Source organism: Pollicipes pollicipes, unplaced genomic scaffold (genome assembly GCF_011947565.3).
Source record: "Pollicipes pollicipes isolate AB1234 unplaced genomic scaffold, Ppol_2.1 Scaffold_5724;HRSCAF=6776_pilon_pilon_pilon, whole genome shotgun sequence".
Taxonomy (NCBI): Eukaryota; Metazoa; Arthropoda; class Thecostraca; order Pollicipedomorpha; family Pollicipedidae; genus Pollicipes; species Pollicipes pollicipes.
This window is the reverse complement of record NW_023596746.1, coordinates 50,368,856-50,385,022: the sequence shown is the minus strand read 5'-3', so window position 1 is coordinate 50,385,022 and position 16,167 is coordinate 50,368,856. Positions and strand designations below refer to the sequence as shown.

Here is a 16,167-nt window from a genome sequence, read left to right as displayed (position 1 = left end):
GCTACGGCCTGGTGTTCATATGAATCCGGCATTTCAAGAAACTCGCATTTGTAGCGTGAAGAGTCCATTGACCTGTCACAAATCCAGCGCCGTCATCGGTCATCGGTCCACGGCCCAGGCGCGTGGAGCGCGTGCCGCGTTAAGGTGGAGCCATAATGGAGCCATAGAAGCGAGCTAGTACGGAGTCCCTGGTGAGGTCAAGAGATCTCGAGGCGGCCCGTTAGTGCACGCTCAGGCAGGCGTCTCCTGACAACAGGGCAATTACGCTTGGCATTCACATAGCTTCCTTCGAAATCCTGCCGGAGTCCCGAGTGGCGGCAAGGGAAGTTGCAGCGTGCGGATCTTGGCTTCTGTTTCACAGCTCATATATAAGCGTTAGATTAGTTTTGACGCACTAGCGGCTGAGAACGTTACTGTCGCAGTCTGCTGAGCCGGTTGTAGCCGGGCTGATAGTTCAGTGCCGACGGCTGGAACTTCTTGGCAATTCATTGCCGAAAGGAATTTCAGAGTACTTACATGTGCCAGTGCTACGCACTGGTGCCGTTTTTACTAAGGCTTTCCCGAGCTCCAAGCAATCACAATACAGTAAGATATGAAACGACTAGCCATCTCCTCAAAAGCCTTATACTTGTGCTGTGGTATACGTTGAAATGAGATAAAATATTGCATTATTATATATGAGACCATGTGCATTTTTTCCCGATTTTTGGTTAAAATGGGCAAAGAAATCATGTAAGTTGTTCAGTGCATTAGCGAGGAACATTAGTCATATAGATAAGAATTATTATTAGCCTTGTTTCTCGGAAAAAAGCAGGAGAAGGAGATAGAGTTAGGTTGATGTTTCGGCAACATGCTTTTCTCGAAATTCTTCCGGTATTGTTTCGAGAAAGGTATGCTTCCGAAATATTAATCTAACTATATCTCCATTTTCCCGGTTTTTCCGAGGAATAAGGCTAATGCCACTGCCCTATCCATGGGACAAAGAAATGCAAAGTTTTAATTCCGCTTGAAAGTCACATACTAAGGAGGCCTGATGCTAGAGGATTCTCACTAAAAAATTGGGCCCCAAGACGCCTCTGACGCACTGATCGGTCATGTTGGAAGCAAACTTCCACGGAACACACCTATGTCACCAATCCTCCTCCACGATCAGCCTGTCAACACAGAGCCCGCTAAGGAAGCAGCATTTCAAACTCCTGGACGCTTTCATGAAGAATTACGGTGCACAACTTTTAAAACCTTTAAACCTTTTTAGCGTTTATTTTCTAACCACACACCTTTCATCAGCGATTTTAGGCTAAAAATGTGTCGCAAATATTTTAAAAAGCATGTTTGTAAAGACGCATAATTTGGTAAAAAAACGGCTAGCAGACCGTACGTAAGATAATGCTTTAATGGACATATCTAATGATAGATCCCTTTCTATCGCGATTTTTCAACTTCCGCTAAAAACATTCAGTGGCATCTCTGGCTCAGACGCGACAAAACAAACTGGTCTTTCTTTGTAGCATCCCTGTTCATATGTATGCAGTACTTACAAAGTTTTCTTAGTTCTTATATACTCTGCTTGTAATGTTTACAGAGTTTACAACTACCTTATCATGATCCAATACGAACGATTTGTTGCACACAAAACCAATGTCAACAATAATGAGGCGGCCGGCATCCAAGGCCTTCGACCGATGCACAGTGCTGATTGCGAGGCCTAGTATTTTCCTAAAATCCGGGTGAGCTAAAGGTGGGGGCTGAGGAAATGTCTATGAAGGGTGACGTTTAGCCTGACAAACTAGTTCTTAGCTGGATACATGTGGTTTATCCATTGCACGCTAATATGATTGCATGGAAACAATCTTCGTTGTCAGAGAAGTTAGTATACACTAAAATTGAATAAAACATTTCTTAACTTTAAAAAACGATTCAGTACATCATGGTGAAAACGGCCAATGTAGATGACTGCTGCTGCATTTTTCATTTCATACTCGTTTTGTGAATTTGTTTCGTGTTTGAAAAAAGACGTCATCTTTTCCGAAAAAACGGGTGGATACCAAGCGCACCGAGTATGTATTCTGCTTTTCGTGTCGCTGAACTCACAGAAACTCCAAATAAGTCCATCCAAGGAGACACAAAACATCGCACACAACCACATGGGTCTGTACAAAGCATCGTTTTATTGATAGCCGATAGCGATGGCCGGTGGACGCCGTCATACAGTCAGCCTAATTCGAACGATACAGGACAGAACGCCCAGCCTGGGTTGCGACTACGACCAAAAAGGAGCTTTGCGGCTCAAAGTATTACGGGCAGTGCTAGGCATAGCCATTGCTTATGGCAAGTTAAAGTGAGAGAAAATAGATGCCATATTTAAGAGCGCTGTGATCAGTGGAGGTAGGGATGTGTGCTGGGCTACATACTTCTTCACGGTCGTCAATAAGCGCATTACGCAAGAACAACAAATGAATTAGTGCAGCTGGTATAACACTGGCGCAGGAACAAAAACGGCTGGGCAAGTAGCAAGCCTAACACAAACATACAACTGGTCATCCTAAGATTAGTTAGGAGAACGCATGATGTTTGAACACATCTCGAAGCATGGTGTATTAGTTCTGAGAGTACACCACTCCGCTTGACAATGCTGCAATGCTTTTGAACAAAGCGCGGGGTCGCTGCGGTTGTGTTTGCTGTAGAATTTGACGTGAGGATTGTATATCATTCCGCCGATAACGAACATAAAACGGCTCCAAAAGGCAAGCAACAATATCTCCGCGTGCGGCGGTTCTAACTCACACGCGTTGCTTTCAAACGGGCAGATGTATGCGGAAAAGCCCCTCGTTTTCATCGGCACATCAAAAGGTCGGCCGCTGCCTAGGTCAGATGGTGCCTCAAGAGAGGCCAGTAGAGCAGGTCAGGTTAGGTCAGATCGGGGCGTGTCATCACGGAGACCGGTGCGGTTCGCTGGTAATCGAACTAGTGAGCAGCTCACGCCGGCAACGGCCAGTTACTGGCGACAATTTGGCAGGCAGCCTCAACAGTCTTCAGACTACTACAATTACGGTTACGATTTGAGTCATGGGTCAGGCCAACGAATGTATCACAGTGACGTCACACTGGTGACGATTCGTGACTGGCGACGGTCGACAGTGACGTAATCAATCCGTGGTTCTGGCTGTCCGATAGGTCGGCTGTTGGTGCAGGCTGGTGACCTGAGGCTGGTGAAATGAGGACAAGACCACACGCTGTTTTGGCGTATTGACAGCCCGATATATGATCCGACTGCAACAGCCATTGACACTCCAGCAGATCACTTGTCAGTTGGTTGGCTGGCTGGTCGGTTGGTTATCGGCTGATATTCGGCCAGACCGCCGGCTAGTGCGCACCAGCTGCTCACTCCCGACAGACCGTCCGCGGGCGCCAGCTGTTGACGCCGGCCGCTGATTGGCTGGGCCCGCCGCTGACGGCCGCACCGGCCGAGACGTCGCCCGGCGCTCCGGCCGTCTAGGAGCATGTGACCGAGCTCACCTCCGAGGAGCCGCAGTTGTGCTGGTCCCAGCCGCCGTAGGAACAGGCCATCAGATGGTTCTCGCTGCCGCCACACGCCACGTCGTCCATGTGGAACTTGAGGACGCCGCCGTAGCCGTGAGTCGAGCAGCAGGCGAACGTGCCGGCGCTGGAGCACGGTTAAAGAGAGGAGGTCAGAGGCAGCCGACTGGCCGAGGCGCGCCCCTTGCCGCACCGTCACGCCACCGGCGTACGGCCTCATCCCCCTCCCCCTCCTCTTAGCCGCGGCGCTTAAGGACGTCGGTCAGGAATGTAACGGACCCTGAAACGATTCTAAGGTTGTGAGAATACCCATAGTGCAAAACGCAAGAAGACCTACAACGGACCAGTTTAATCACTCGATGACACGCGCCTGGATTTCTGCTTTCCGGCGCGTCACTGGCGATCACACCGACTGCCATCAGGGTCCTTGCAGGGCTTTAAAACAGCATGGCATCGCAAATGAGCGAAACGAGGTGGCACAATGGCGGGTTAAAGGGGAAATGAGCTTGGTGCTTAATCAGCCGGGATCGTGGGGAAGCGACACATCCAACGACGGCACGTCGTTCATTCCGAGATGTCAGGAAACTTAGATATTGTCAGAAAGCCCATCCTTTCATGCTCTTATTGCGTCATTCCAAGAGGATATTTTGACATGATGAAAATAACCACATTTGCTGATGCTTATTTCAACCTGTTAACTGAGCGATAACATCCACAGTTGCAGGGTGACATGCTGCGATAGGGACAACTGAACATATGAATGCAAGGTCGTCAGAGAACAGGTGAAACATTCCTGGCTTTGATATGAACACTAAATGATGGTTCAATGTTGATCGGTCCCTGAGGTACAGTTTTCCGCCACTTCTGAACTCCAAGTAATAGTGTGCAGCGCGCGCACAAGTGCCGGTAGTCCCAGGGCACACACCTGTACTCCAGAAGCGCACGCACGTATGACTCATGGGTACACGCACTTGAAGCCATGCTAATAGAAGATGACGAAAAAAAACAACGCAATTTTGTTGACACTAGAGACGTCCAGCATACAGTCCAGCAGTACACGTACTCATAGTTTAGCGGCACATACGCACCCGAGGCCCAGCGGCACGTATGTACCTGAGGTCCAGCGACACATACGTACCTGAAGCCCAGTGACACGTACTTACCTGAAGCCCAGCGGCACGTACGTACCTGAAGCCCAGCGACACGTACGTACCTGAAGCCCAGCGGCATGTATGTACCTGAAGCCCAGCGGCACATACGTACCTGAAGCCCAGTGGCACATACGTACCTGAAGCCCAGCGGCACATACGTACCTGAAGCCCGGCGACACGTACGTACCTGAAGCCCAGCGGCACGTACGTACGCGAAGCCCGGCGGCACGTATGTACTTGAAGGCCAGCGGCACATACGTACCTGAAGCCCGGCGACACGTGCGTACCTGAAGCCCGGCGACACGTATGTACCTGAAGCCCGGCGGCACGTATGTACCTGAAGGCCAGCGGCACATACGTACCTGAAGCCCGGCGACACGTGCGTACCTGAAGGCCAGCAAGACGTAATACCTAAACCCTCGCGCGGCGCGTAGACGCGGCCAGAGGAGTGCTTACTTGAAGCCGAGAGATCGACAGAAGACGCCGGCATCTACGTCATCCCAGCCGTCATCGCACACGTGGCCCCACTGTCCGCCCGGAGAGCGCAGCTCCACGCGGCCCGTGATGCAGGCGCTCGTGCCGCCCGCCAGCCGGTACTCATCTGCCAATGTTCAGCAGACTTCAGCAACCTAGTTCCCCGTCCCCGAAAGCTCTGGGTGTGGAAGTTAACGACGATTATCTAGATGCTATGAAGCTTGCATCCGGGAATGTGTTGCATAATGTGGTCAAAGATGGAACAGCCCTTATTCCCTCCCGCGTTTAGCATGGGAAAGTACATTTTAGTTGATTTGAGGAAGCCCGATAAGCCTTGAGCCACGAAAATGAATTAAACTAGCTCGCAGCCAAGCGTGTGAGCGAATTTCGGAAGTAACGGGCGACCTCTCCCTTCTAATACCACACACCCTTCGCTCGAAATGAGCAGGGTGGCAGTATGGGTGGGCGTCGGCCGCCAGGGACGATACTCACAACCGCCAACGGACACCGGCGAGCAGACGTAGTCGGAGCACGTGCCGCTGTAGCACGCGAAGCGAGCGTCGTGGGTGCTGCAGTCCTGGTCGTAGGTGCAACTGCCCCCGTACGCCACCGCTGGAGGCGTTGGGCAGGTCAGGTCAGGTCAGGTCGGGCGAATGAGTCGGGTGGACCGGCTGGGTCAAGTGGGTTGAGTAGGTCGGGTGGACCGAATGGGTCAAGTGGGTTGGTGTGTCGAGTGGGTCGGTGCGTCGGGTGGATCAAGTAGGTCAGGTATGTCGACGAGTGGCGTGGGTCGAGTAGGGTGGTGGGTTAGGAATGTTGAGAGAGTCCGTGGATCGCGTAGGTCGTTGGGTCAGATGGGTCGAGTAGGACGGTAGGTCAGATGGGTCGAGGGGGACGGTGGGTCAGGAATGTTGAGAAAGTCGGTGGATCGAGTAGGTCAGTGGGTCAGACGGGTCAGATGGATCGAGTATGTCGGTGGGTTGGGTATGTCAAGTAGGCCGTGGTGGTCGGGTCGGTGGGTGGGTCAGATGGGTCAGGCGGGTCGAGTAGGTCGGTGGGTCAATGGGTAAGTGGGTCGGTGGATAGAGGGGGATTCGGGCATCCCACCGATCCGCTCGCCACATATCATGTAGGGAATGGCGTTCTGGGCTGAATGATTACTTAGGACAGCTAGCTATGGGCTTGCACCTCTGAGCGGCATTCGCAGACTTTCGTTGACTTTGTCTGGCTCGCGCTGACTGTGTTGGCTTTCCGTTATCTTTGCCGTAGATGTTGGTCCGACTTCGTCAAGAGTGAATGTGCAAACACAAATGCAAGACATAGGTTGTCGTGCGGTTGTCGTTTCGCGGATGTAGTGGACCCCAGGGTACCTGGGTTGACCGTGACCTGCCTGCCCAGGTGCGAAGTGGATGGGAGCACGGGAGCACTGGCGAAGCACATGGTACCTAGTGCTGCAAGGTAGGGAGCTGTGCTAGTACTGGTGGCTTTCGATACCGCACTTTTCTTAGTTGGTAATGCGATGCGAGTGCGCCCGTATTTTATCGCGAAACAAAAGAGAGCATTGCATGTAAATCCATTTCCTTTGCTAACTTGGTAATTTAACGTGCGCTTAAGTGGGGATCAATTAAACACCCACCCACCCACCCCCAACGGGTTTTCCAAAATAATTTCCGAACAGCGTGGTACAACCGCGCCACACCTTGTATAACTGCACACAATTGAATAGTGAATCGTTCTGTATAAAAATATACAGATCTTTTCAAGGCCGCTGGCCTATGAGAGGTCACAGTGAGGCCTTGTCTGTCAGCGGAGGCGATTCCTTGGGAATGCTTCAACATGGTTGACAATGCAGTATTAGACGAAGTCAAGCAAATTTCAGATGACTTCTTAGACAACTGGGACTGCTGAACTTGGGATTACAGCCGATTTCATTGGTCTCGGGTCGGGTGTGGGGGTCACATCGAGGTCAAAACCAAACAGCTAAATTACTGGAGGGCTTGCTTTATGATGTGTTTACGCTCATTTCCAAAAGATGCCTTATATTGATTTCATGAAGATCAGGTGAGGTCACTGACCCTAAGTGATCATGATCAACCTTTGGCTTTGAGGAGCGTGCCGCCTGAGGTAGTGCTTCGTGTCGTTCTTAAATTCAAATAGCGACATAATCCAAAATGTCATTTTTACCTTCTAAAGATTAAACAAGGCCACTGGCCTGTTGCGAACACCAATAATGCTGCTAACAGCTGGTATCTAGGCAAAGGTTGGGTGCGCGAAAATGTCTGAGGGCACTTCGGACACCGATCTGGGGCTTGACTTTGTTTAACCTTATTCGAGACAAAGAACACAACATATGGGACTTCCACACTCAACTCGGTGAATGGCCCTACCTTTCTCATGACTTTAGTGCATATAGCTCTCGTAGTTTTCTTTAGATGGCGGGGGGTATAAACACTCCACAGCACGAGCGCGGCGCATTTTACCGGCCATCCGGGCGCGGGCTAAAGGGAATGGAGCACATTTGAAGATATTAAAGCAAGCATCAGATATGGTGAAATAAGCTCACTCATAACTATTGGTGTACTTTTAAGTGGAAAAGGCTCCTTAATATAACAGAACTTCTCTATTTAGTAAATATGTTCCTCAATGCGTCATTGTTTGATGACGTTATCGTACCTTGCACAGCACTGAATGAGAGCCAGTTGACCGCCATTGTATCTGGAAATTGTGCTAACGAACACCAGATATGAACGACTCGACAAAGATGTTTTCTTGGTCTTGATCACCGCATGACCAATGGAATGGCAGGATCTGGATGACGTAATAAATTATGCATATATTTGCGTGCGTGCCGCTCAGAAATTATAGGGGTTTGGATCTTAAGAAGGGTAGGATCGAGAACTGCACCGAATGACCTTCAAAGTGGCTATTCCAGTTCAGAACCCCATAACCAACGGGGAACACTCCCTTTAAGGATGAACTCATGTGGCATTGTATTATTTCAGTGCATCATCCAGCAGTCAATATTTAAATGGTTGCAACATCAGATCTCTCACCTCGCACCATAGAACATTACATTGCAACATAGCACATTACAGCACTTGTTGATGCCGGTGCGATCCTGTGCCGCTCGGTGAGATGTAAAGAAGATGCGGTCGTACTCACAAGGCCGGCAGGTGCCGCTATGCTCCCAGTGTGCTGCAGGGCAAGTACAAGTACCAGAACAGATGCTGTTCGCAGTTGTCATCTGCCAAACAGCGGAAAGGGTGAGCGTTATTGATTACATTTACAGCTCATCAGTTACCTGCCATTTAAAGGGAATGTTTCACATTTGAAGATATTGAAGCAAGCATCAGATATGATGAAACAAGCTCAGTTATAGCTATTGGTATATTTTTAAGTGGACAGGACTGCTCTAGACAGCACAATGCTCTCTTTAGTAAATACGCTCCTCAATGCGTCATGGCTTGACGTGTCATGGTCCCTTGCACAACATTTATAGAGAGCTAATTGACGGTCATTATATCTGGAAATCGCGCTCCCGAACCTCAGATGCGAACACCTCAACAAATGTGTTGTTTGCCCTTGATCGTCGCATGGCTGATTGAATGGCAGGATTTGAATGGTATTATCATGACGTCATAAATGCCAAGGTGACTTTTAAATACTTCCCCGACATACCTTGCCCCATTTTCGCCGGCGTGTGGCTCAGAAACTAGACGGGTCAGGGCTTCACACGGGCAGCATTGTGAACAACACCAAAAGGTTTTCAAGATGACTAATTCAGCTCAACCCCCCATATATATATATATATATATATATATATATATATGCTTTACCCAACCAACCCGTTAAGCCCATGCAACTGTGCCCAACCCCACCCGCTACCCGCTATCTATGATCAATTAGTTACGAGCATCCTTTGGCCGCTATCCATTCATTTGCAGTTTTCAGGACTCCATTCCTATGATATGGGTGAGTTTCTGAAAAGTTTATAGGAAAACTTGCTGTTTTGCGTTGATTATTGCAAGAAAAGTGCAAATCGAGCTTATTATGACGAAAAGAAACGCAAGCTTTATCGTTTCTTGGCGTCCGTGATCAGCATGTTAACGATGTTTTACCCCACATATTTGCCTTAACCTGTAATTTTTCCCAAATTTGTACACAAACCAGCCCGTTACCCATTCCATATGGCTATCCCTGCGTTGACCTACGCCTTGGAGCGCTCTAGCTGAAATCTTAACCATCGGCGGACCCATCGGGCTGCGCAGAGCCATGCCAGACTGAGGACCTGGGCATCTTTTCGGCGAGCCGATGCTAACGGCCAGGTTTGGCTTACAGCACCGAATGGAAGCCTGCTCCGAGGCTTCAAGTCCCAAATAAAAAACGGGAGCGGGGCTTACAGCGGGCTCAGCTGATGGTAGAGCGACGCCGGCGAGCGTCATCGTTACTTGTCGAATACGAGCATGCGGGACACTTGGTTTAGTCGTGGCTGGAAAACGCGATATGGCTGGTAAGTTAGTGGCCACGTCAGCCTGGGCACATAACGGCCGTGCGGCTTGTGCCTTTGGCCCCACATGGGGTCCGAGTTCGAGTCCTGGCTGTGGCACGGCCCTTGGCGCTAACATGACCCTTGCAGGCGCTCCATAAAAGAGCACACGATGACGTGCATCGTGTTTCCCTCTGAAAAGGGATTCAATTCCTATTTGCCCAATTGTAGCATTTAACCATCAAAGGATGCCCCTTCAGGCGGCTTGTGGCATGCCGACTTTTCGCAGCATTCTTCACGTGTGAATAAAGTGCTCACGACGCTCGTTATGAAAGCTGTTTGCACATGACATCAGTTTAACTACAAGCATGCTTTGATCTATCTGGAGATGACAGATGTTGATTTATGACAATGCAATCATTCCAATTTCGAAAGATTAAAGCTTACAACATACCTCCCGTTGTGGTTGACCAAAGCACTATGGTATGATTACATTTTCACACAATACTTCCTTCGACGCACAATGTTGTACCCAGGCCATGAAATCATCATCTTGCTGCCCCTCCCCCCCCCCCCGCACCATTCATGCCGTCATTGTGCAGCCAAGAGAATGACTACGCCTTTGACGCATCAGGCCTATCCTTTGCACATATTTTTCATCCATTGTGTTTTCATTATGTTTTTGCACAATGAAATGCATTAAGCTCGTGCCGAGGCCACAATAAACGTATCTAACCATGAAACGTCGCCATGCAGCACAGTACCATGCTTTGTAGCGCGTCGTGCGACTGCCGTGCTAGCGTGACGCCAAGCTGCCGTGCTAGCGTGGCGCAGAGCTGCCGTGCTGGCGTGGCGCCAAGCTGCCGTGCTAGCGTGGCGCCAAGCTGCCGTGCTAGCGTGACGCCAAGCTGCCGTGCTAGCGTGGCGCCAAGCTGCCGTGCCAGCGTGGTGCCAAGCTGCCGTGCTAGCGTGGCGCCAAGCTGCCGTGCCAGCGTGACGCCAAGCTGCCGTGCTAGCGTGGCGCCGAGCTGCCGTGCTGGCGTGGCACCGGGTGCTAGCGTGGTGCCAAGCTGCCGTGCTAGCGTGGCGCCAAGCTGCCGTGCTAGCGTGGCGCCAAGCTGCCGTGCTAGCGTGGCGCCAAGCTGCTGTGCTAGCGTGGCGCCGGGTGCTAGCGTGGTGCCAAGCTGCCGTGCTAGAGTGGTGCCAAGCACGCGGAGCGACGAGTGTGCATTCTGAACAGCGACGTCTGCTTATGAGCTCTTAATCCTAGCAGGCTGGGCAGCTGAGGATGCAGTGTGAGTACCCATAGAATGACTAAGGTGCAAGGAAGAACACTGGGGTGTAACCATAATGTAGCCATGATAAAACTATGGATGGAACTACCATAGATGGAACCATAATGTTTGTTCTTTGTCAGAAAAAAAAATGCAAATATGTTTCGAGATGGTCCTGGACCAGCTGTAGCATGCTCCGGTCAAGCAGATCTCCCCCTGTAGTACGCCCCTTGTCAGGCAGATTATTGCTTGAAGGGTGGGGGGGGGGGGGCGGGCAACGCGTATAAAGTCATTGACATCTTCAGCTTTGTATCGATGAACTCACGTGGCATCTCAGATTTGGATCGAACCACCCTAGCGCACGGCCACACGCCGCGCGACGACAAAACGCACGCCTCCCGCGACTTTCCGTATCTGCGTCCTACAAGCAAACAGGCGAAGTAAGCAAGCAAGTGATGAATTCCAACAAATCGGCCTGTCTGAGTCGTGACGTCGCCATCGGCTGCCACAGGCGCTGCTGTGCGGTACGGGAGGCCAGCAGCACCTGTGGCAGCACAGCAGGCGTGCTGCTGTGCGGTGCGGGAGCCCAGCACGCCCGCCTCCCTTCAGCGGGGGGGGGGGGGGGGCAGTCCATCTCACCGTGCACTCTTCGTTGACGGTGCAGGCCTCGCCCAGATTTTTGGCTGGTTTGCAGACGCCCTCCACGCTGACATAGTTGGGCCGGCAGGCGCACGATCCAGACGGACAGTGTTTGGTGGTCTCGTCCCCGCACTCGTGGTCCATCGTGCACGGGTCCCCCAGTGCCTTCACTGCAAAACGCACGGTTAGAATGCGGCCATGAAGGCACCACGCATATTTCCCCCGGGTACGAATTCCTACTGCAGTCCCAAACAGGCTGCATGTGCGTGACCATTTCGACAGTGGACCGGGGCCGAGGAACAAACACGCAATCGACAGCGCCGGCCCCGACAACAGACTGGTAACCACCAGCAACTTAGCGGATACTCACCAGCGATCCGTTTGGTCTGAGGCAAGCAGAGTCGATGCGTCTACCTGGTGATACCTTTCTGCGCATATTTAAATCAAAACTTTCACCAGAGTTTGCATCATACCCGCGTCCTTCATCGTCAAACAGTGATTTGAACCGCTCCTAAATTCAATCGCGCCATTCGAAATACGCTACCACGGCAAAAAGGCAACGCGGCTTTGGAAAAGAGAGCGGAGATAACATTTACGGCAAAATGTTGCAGTGCCATTCAATGTGTTGCAGAGACCCAGAGGATTCAAGGATGAGGTGGCTCATTAACTCACCTGGGAGACATTGCGTATTCTGGTAGTTAAAATAGCCTGCATCGCATTCACAGGTACCACTGGCACCACACATGCTGTTTTCCGTAATGGTCTGAAAACGATTAGTGAAATTAGATTGCTGCTTAGCCGCGAATATCATTTTTGTCCTAAGCCCATAGTCGATTTCGCGATCTCTACCGCACGACGGAAATAATGCCTCTGGGCTGTCCATTTATTTGCGATCGCCTTAGGTGGGTCCGATTGGTCACGCTCTTTAGTGATGCCGAGCGATAACCTCGACGCAAGCTGCCATCGCAGTCCAACTGCTGATTCTTCGCTGTTAAAGTGATAATAAAGGCGTATGGCAGGTTAGCTTACAATACTTAAATGACAGATCCTGCCCTAAAAAAACTGGAGCGTTTGAGTAACGGCTGCGTTCAAGAGAAGAGAAGGGCTGCATCCCCACATTATGTTTGATTTTGAGATAACCGGAGCGGCTTGGAAAGCCGAGGAGCCCCTCGACCAAAACATCTTCGAGAGTAGAATACACTTAAAACATCATCCATCCGCCAGTCATAAGTTGTTTCTGTGTTTTTGACGTAACCGGCTTGTACAGAAAACTAACAATGACCCCGCGGACACCTTGAGACTGTCGTGTTTCAGAAGACGTCGGCAGGGAGGGGTCCGGGGAAGGAGCGGGGGGGGGGGGATTCACCTGACACTCGATGTTGGCGCTGCACGCGCCGGTGAGCGGCACGCCCGGCTGACAGTCGACGTTGCTGTTCACCCAGTGCTGGCTCGGGCACTGGCACGTGCCAGCTGTACACTCGCCGTTGGTGATGGACTCCATACACACACTGGTGCTGGTGCAGTAGTCGCCCAGCACGGGCTCTGGCGGCGCAGGCAGACCGGGGTCACAGTCAGGTCACTTCGCGGGCCGCGCGCGACCGATCCGGCAAACATCTGCCCACTCTGGTGAACTCACGATAGGCGCCACGATCTTGTAAATCCACCACTCCACCAGTCCGCAGTGAAATGGTACGTTTATCCTGACCTGTGTTTGGCAAAAAGGCTCACATTGCTGCTCGTGCAAGCGGGTAATTTTGCCTCAGACATTCTAGTGGGTCAAAAAAAAAGTTTGGTGGTACACAACCGTGCAAATAATCACGGTTAACACGTTTGATCTTCAAAATGGGCTACTGCCTACGCACGCCAAACCACGGCCTACTCACATATTGAGTAAGTTTTTTTGAGTAATTTGAAAGACCAAGATCCGCAGGGTCTAGTAACGAAAAGTTTATGAACTTTCCAGTGTTATGCAGACAAAATATTAGGAGGTTAAAAGCCTTAGCCCACGCCCGGCTGTGGGCTTCAGGCCCCCCCCCCCCCCCCCCCGGCGGGGGGAGTTGACCTCCCCTTGGGATCTCCAACTTCCAAGCGCCGTACGAGGAAAAACAAAGATACCGTTTGAAATGCTTCCTTAAATCATAAACAATACGCACAAAATTTCTGACTGTAGCTTAAATGTGAGGTCACCAGATGTCACGAAATGCCAAAAGCGGTCCTTCCGATAGATGCGGTAAAAATCTATTTATATTTTTAACCTGTTTATATTCTGGCTAATTTGGTTTATTAGATGCAGCTGAGGGACAAAAGTATTGCAGACACAAAAATGTCATTTTATGGTGATCTAGAGGCCATGACAGGTCATCTTAGGTCAAATTTACAAACCGCTCAACCGGAAAATTTGATCACAAGTCAAGATCACAACAAATATCCCACAAAGAGCTAACCGGTTCCATGTGACTAGTAGAATGCTTTTCTGTGGTCAGAATTAGTACATTGTACATCTACAGGTACTCAAGGTCGCATGGCTGTTTTCTCCTTTACACATCGTCCCTTCAACGCTTGACAACGAATTTGTAACAAACAGAACAGGTACGTTGGTACATGACATTAGACGTCATCAGCGCCACAAACATGATAAGGAGGCGGTTACAAGTGCCGTACTCCTTTACCTAGCCTCTCTGCTACTGACAGCACAGGTCATCACGATAAGGAGGCGGTTACACGTGCCGTACTCCTTTACCTAGCTTCCCTACTACTGGCAGCATAGGTCATCACGATAAAGAGGCGGTTACACGTGCCGTACTCCTTTACCTAACCTCCTTGCTACTGGCAGCACAGGTCATCACGATAAGGAGGCGGTTACACGTGCCGTACTCCTTTACGTAGCCTCCCTACTACTGGCAGCACAGGTCGTCGACCTTGAATGACCTCATATGGCCTTGCATGTCCTTTCATGACATGCTGTGATTTCAGCGTATATTACAATGAACTCACATGTTTCAGTGCAGTGTTTGAATTCTGAGTCCAAAATTGTGCAAATAAAACGACCTGTTATGAGCTCGGCATGCATTTTATAGAAGGTGTCCATAGAGATTGGTCATAACCTGACCCGAGGTCACGAACTCTGTATTCAGATGATGGTTGCTCGTGTAAGTTGGTATTCTTTTTCTCACACGCAAACGCCAAAGCTTAGCAAAAGTACGTACAAATTTGCATTATTGACAAAAATAGAAAGTTTTTACTTGACTTCATATCACTAATTTCGAATCTGCTGAAAAATCTGAAATAAAAATTGTAGTGCTATCATCTTCTATTCCTATAGGAAGTTCTAACAATGACAAATATCCCACAAAAAATTTATGCTTGGTTAAAGTTGTTTAGGGGTTAGCCTCTTTGACCTGATCTAGATCACTGGTCTTGCTAAATTAAAATTTCACATTTGCACCAAGGATGCCAAAGTCATATATGAACAGGTGGTGACAGTTTTGAATTGCTGCAAGCGTTCGTTTCTGGGCTGATCTCGAAAAAAACGTAGAGGTAAGTCATCCCCCCCTCCCCCCACCGACTAGAGGTGGGTTAACACGGGCTCGGGTGGGGGTCAAATTGCCCCCCCCCCCGAAGGTTTTTCCAGAATGGTTTCCGAGCGGCGTGGCGTAGCCGCGCCAAATTTTGCATAGCTGTAGATAATTGAATAGCGGATGGTTTGGCATCACAAATTGAGATGTACATTGTAGGGTCTCTGACCATGGCAGGTCAAAGTCAGGCCGTCATTTCAGCGAAGGCAATTTCCAGGGAATCCTTCAATCTGATCCAACAACGGAGTGTTAGACGAAGCCATACTTCTCTGAGATGTTTTCTTAGGCAACACAACAGTTGAATGAGCAAATTACATTGACCTAAGGTCAGATATGAACTTCACACTAAGGTCAAAACCAACCCGTTTTGTTACTCTAGAGCTTGCTGCATGGGATAGTTTCTAATGCTCATTTATAATTTATTGAAAGCAGGAACCGCATTATGCATCTTCCATGGACTTCTTAGAGGTCCGGTTAGGTCGTTGACCTGAAATGACCCAGGTCAACATTTTGGTTTAGAAACATGCTGCCTGACGTAATCTTTGTCGCTTAGTCAAATGCAGAACTCAGAACAGTCTTGCATGATTTTGGTTGCCTTGACCTTCAAAATGTCAAACAAGGTCACTGACCTTGAATGAGCACGTAACCTTTTGTTTAGAAACGGTTATCTAGGTTCCGGGGGCACTTAGGAAACCAACCTGAAACCTGACCTTGTTTGACCTTTTTTACCCAAAGGCCATGACCTAGGAAGCTGAAATTTTGACCTGAGTGAGTTCACGTACAGATCAATATACCCTGCAAGTTTTGTGTGTCTAGCTCTCTTAGTTTACGAGATTTCAGGGGGGTCAGATTATTCCCCCACCCGAGCGAAGGGTGTCTATCCGGTCACCCGGGCGCGTGTTAAAAGGATTGTCCTACTTTGTATGGGAGTTTTGAACTGAAATAATCATTTTGAAGATAACTCGGCGGAGTCCACAGCCCTGCCCTCATAAGGCCTAAAAGCCCCAAGTATCTGAGCTGCACGCCCCAAA

General features: G+C 49.9%; 1 protein-coding gene across 1 annotated transcript in view; it reads right to left on the bottom strand.

Annotated features, from left to right (window-relative positions):
• Window positions 1-3,492: 3,492 nt before the first annotated feature.
• The window catches only part of LOC119103152 (scavenger receptor cysteine-rich type 1 protein M130-like), a 36,629-nt gene continuing 23,954 nt past the window's right edge, over window positions 3,493-16,167 (bottom strand). The window contains exons 4-10 of the mRNA XM_037226603.1: window positions 12,928-13,103; window positions 12,234-12,324; window positions 11,562-11,731; window positions 8,325-8,406; window positions 5,655-5,774; window positions 5,145-5,289; window positions 3,493-3,664 (exon numbers count right to left, since the gene is read on the bottom strand). Coding sequence (XP_037082498.1) covers window positions 3,493-3,664; window positions 5,145-5,289; window positions 5,655-5,774; window positions 8,325-8,406; window positions 11,562-11,731; window positions 12,234-12,324; window positions 12,928-13,103 — 956 coding nt within the window. The remainder of the gene's footprint in view (window positions 3,665-5,144; window positions 5,290-5,654; window positions 5,775-8,324; window positions 8,407-11,561; window positions 11,732-12,233; window positions 12,325-12,927; window positions 13,104-16,167) is intronic.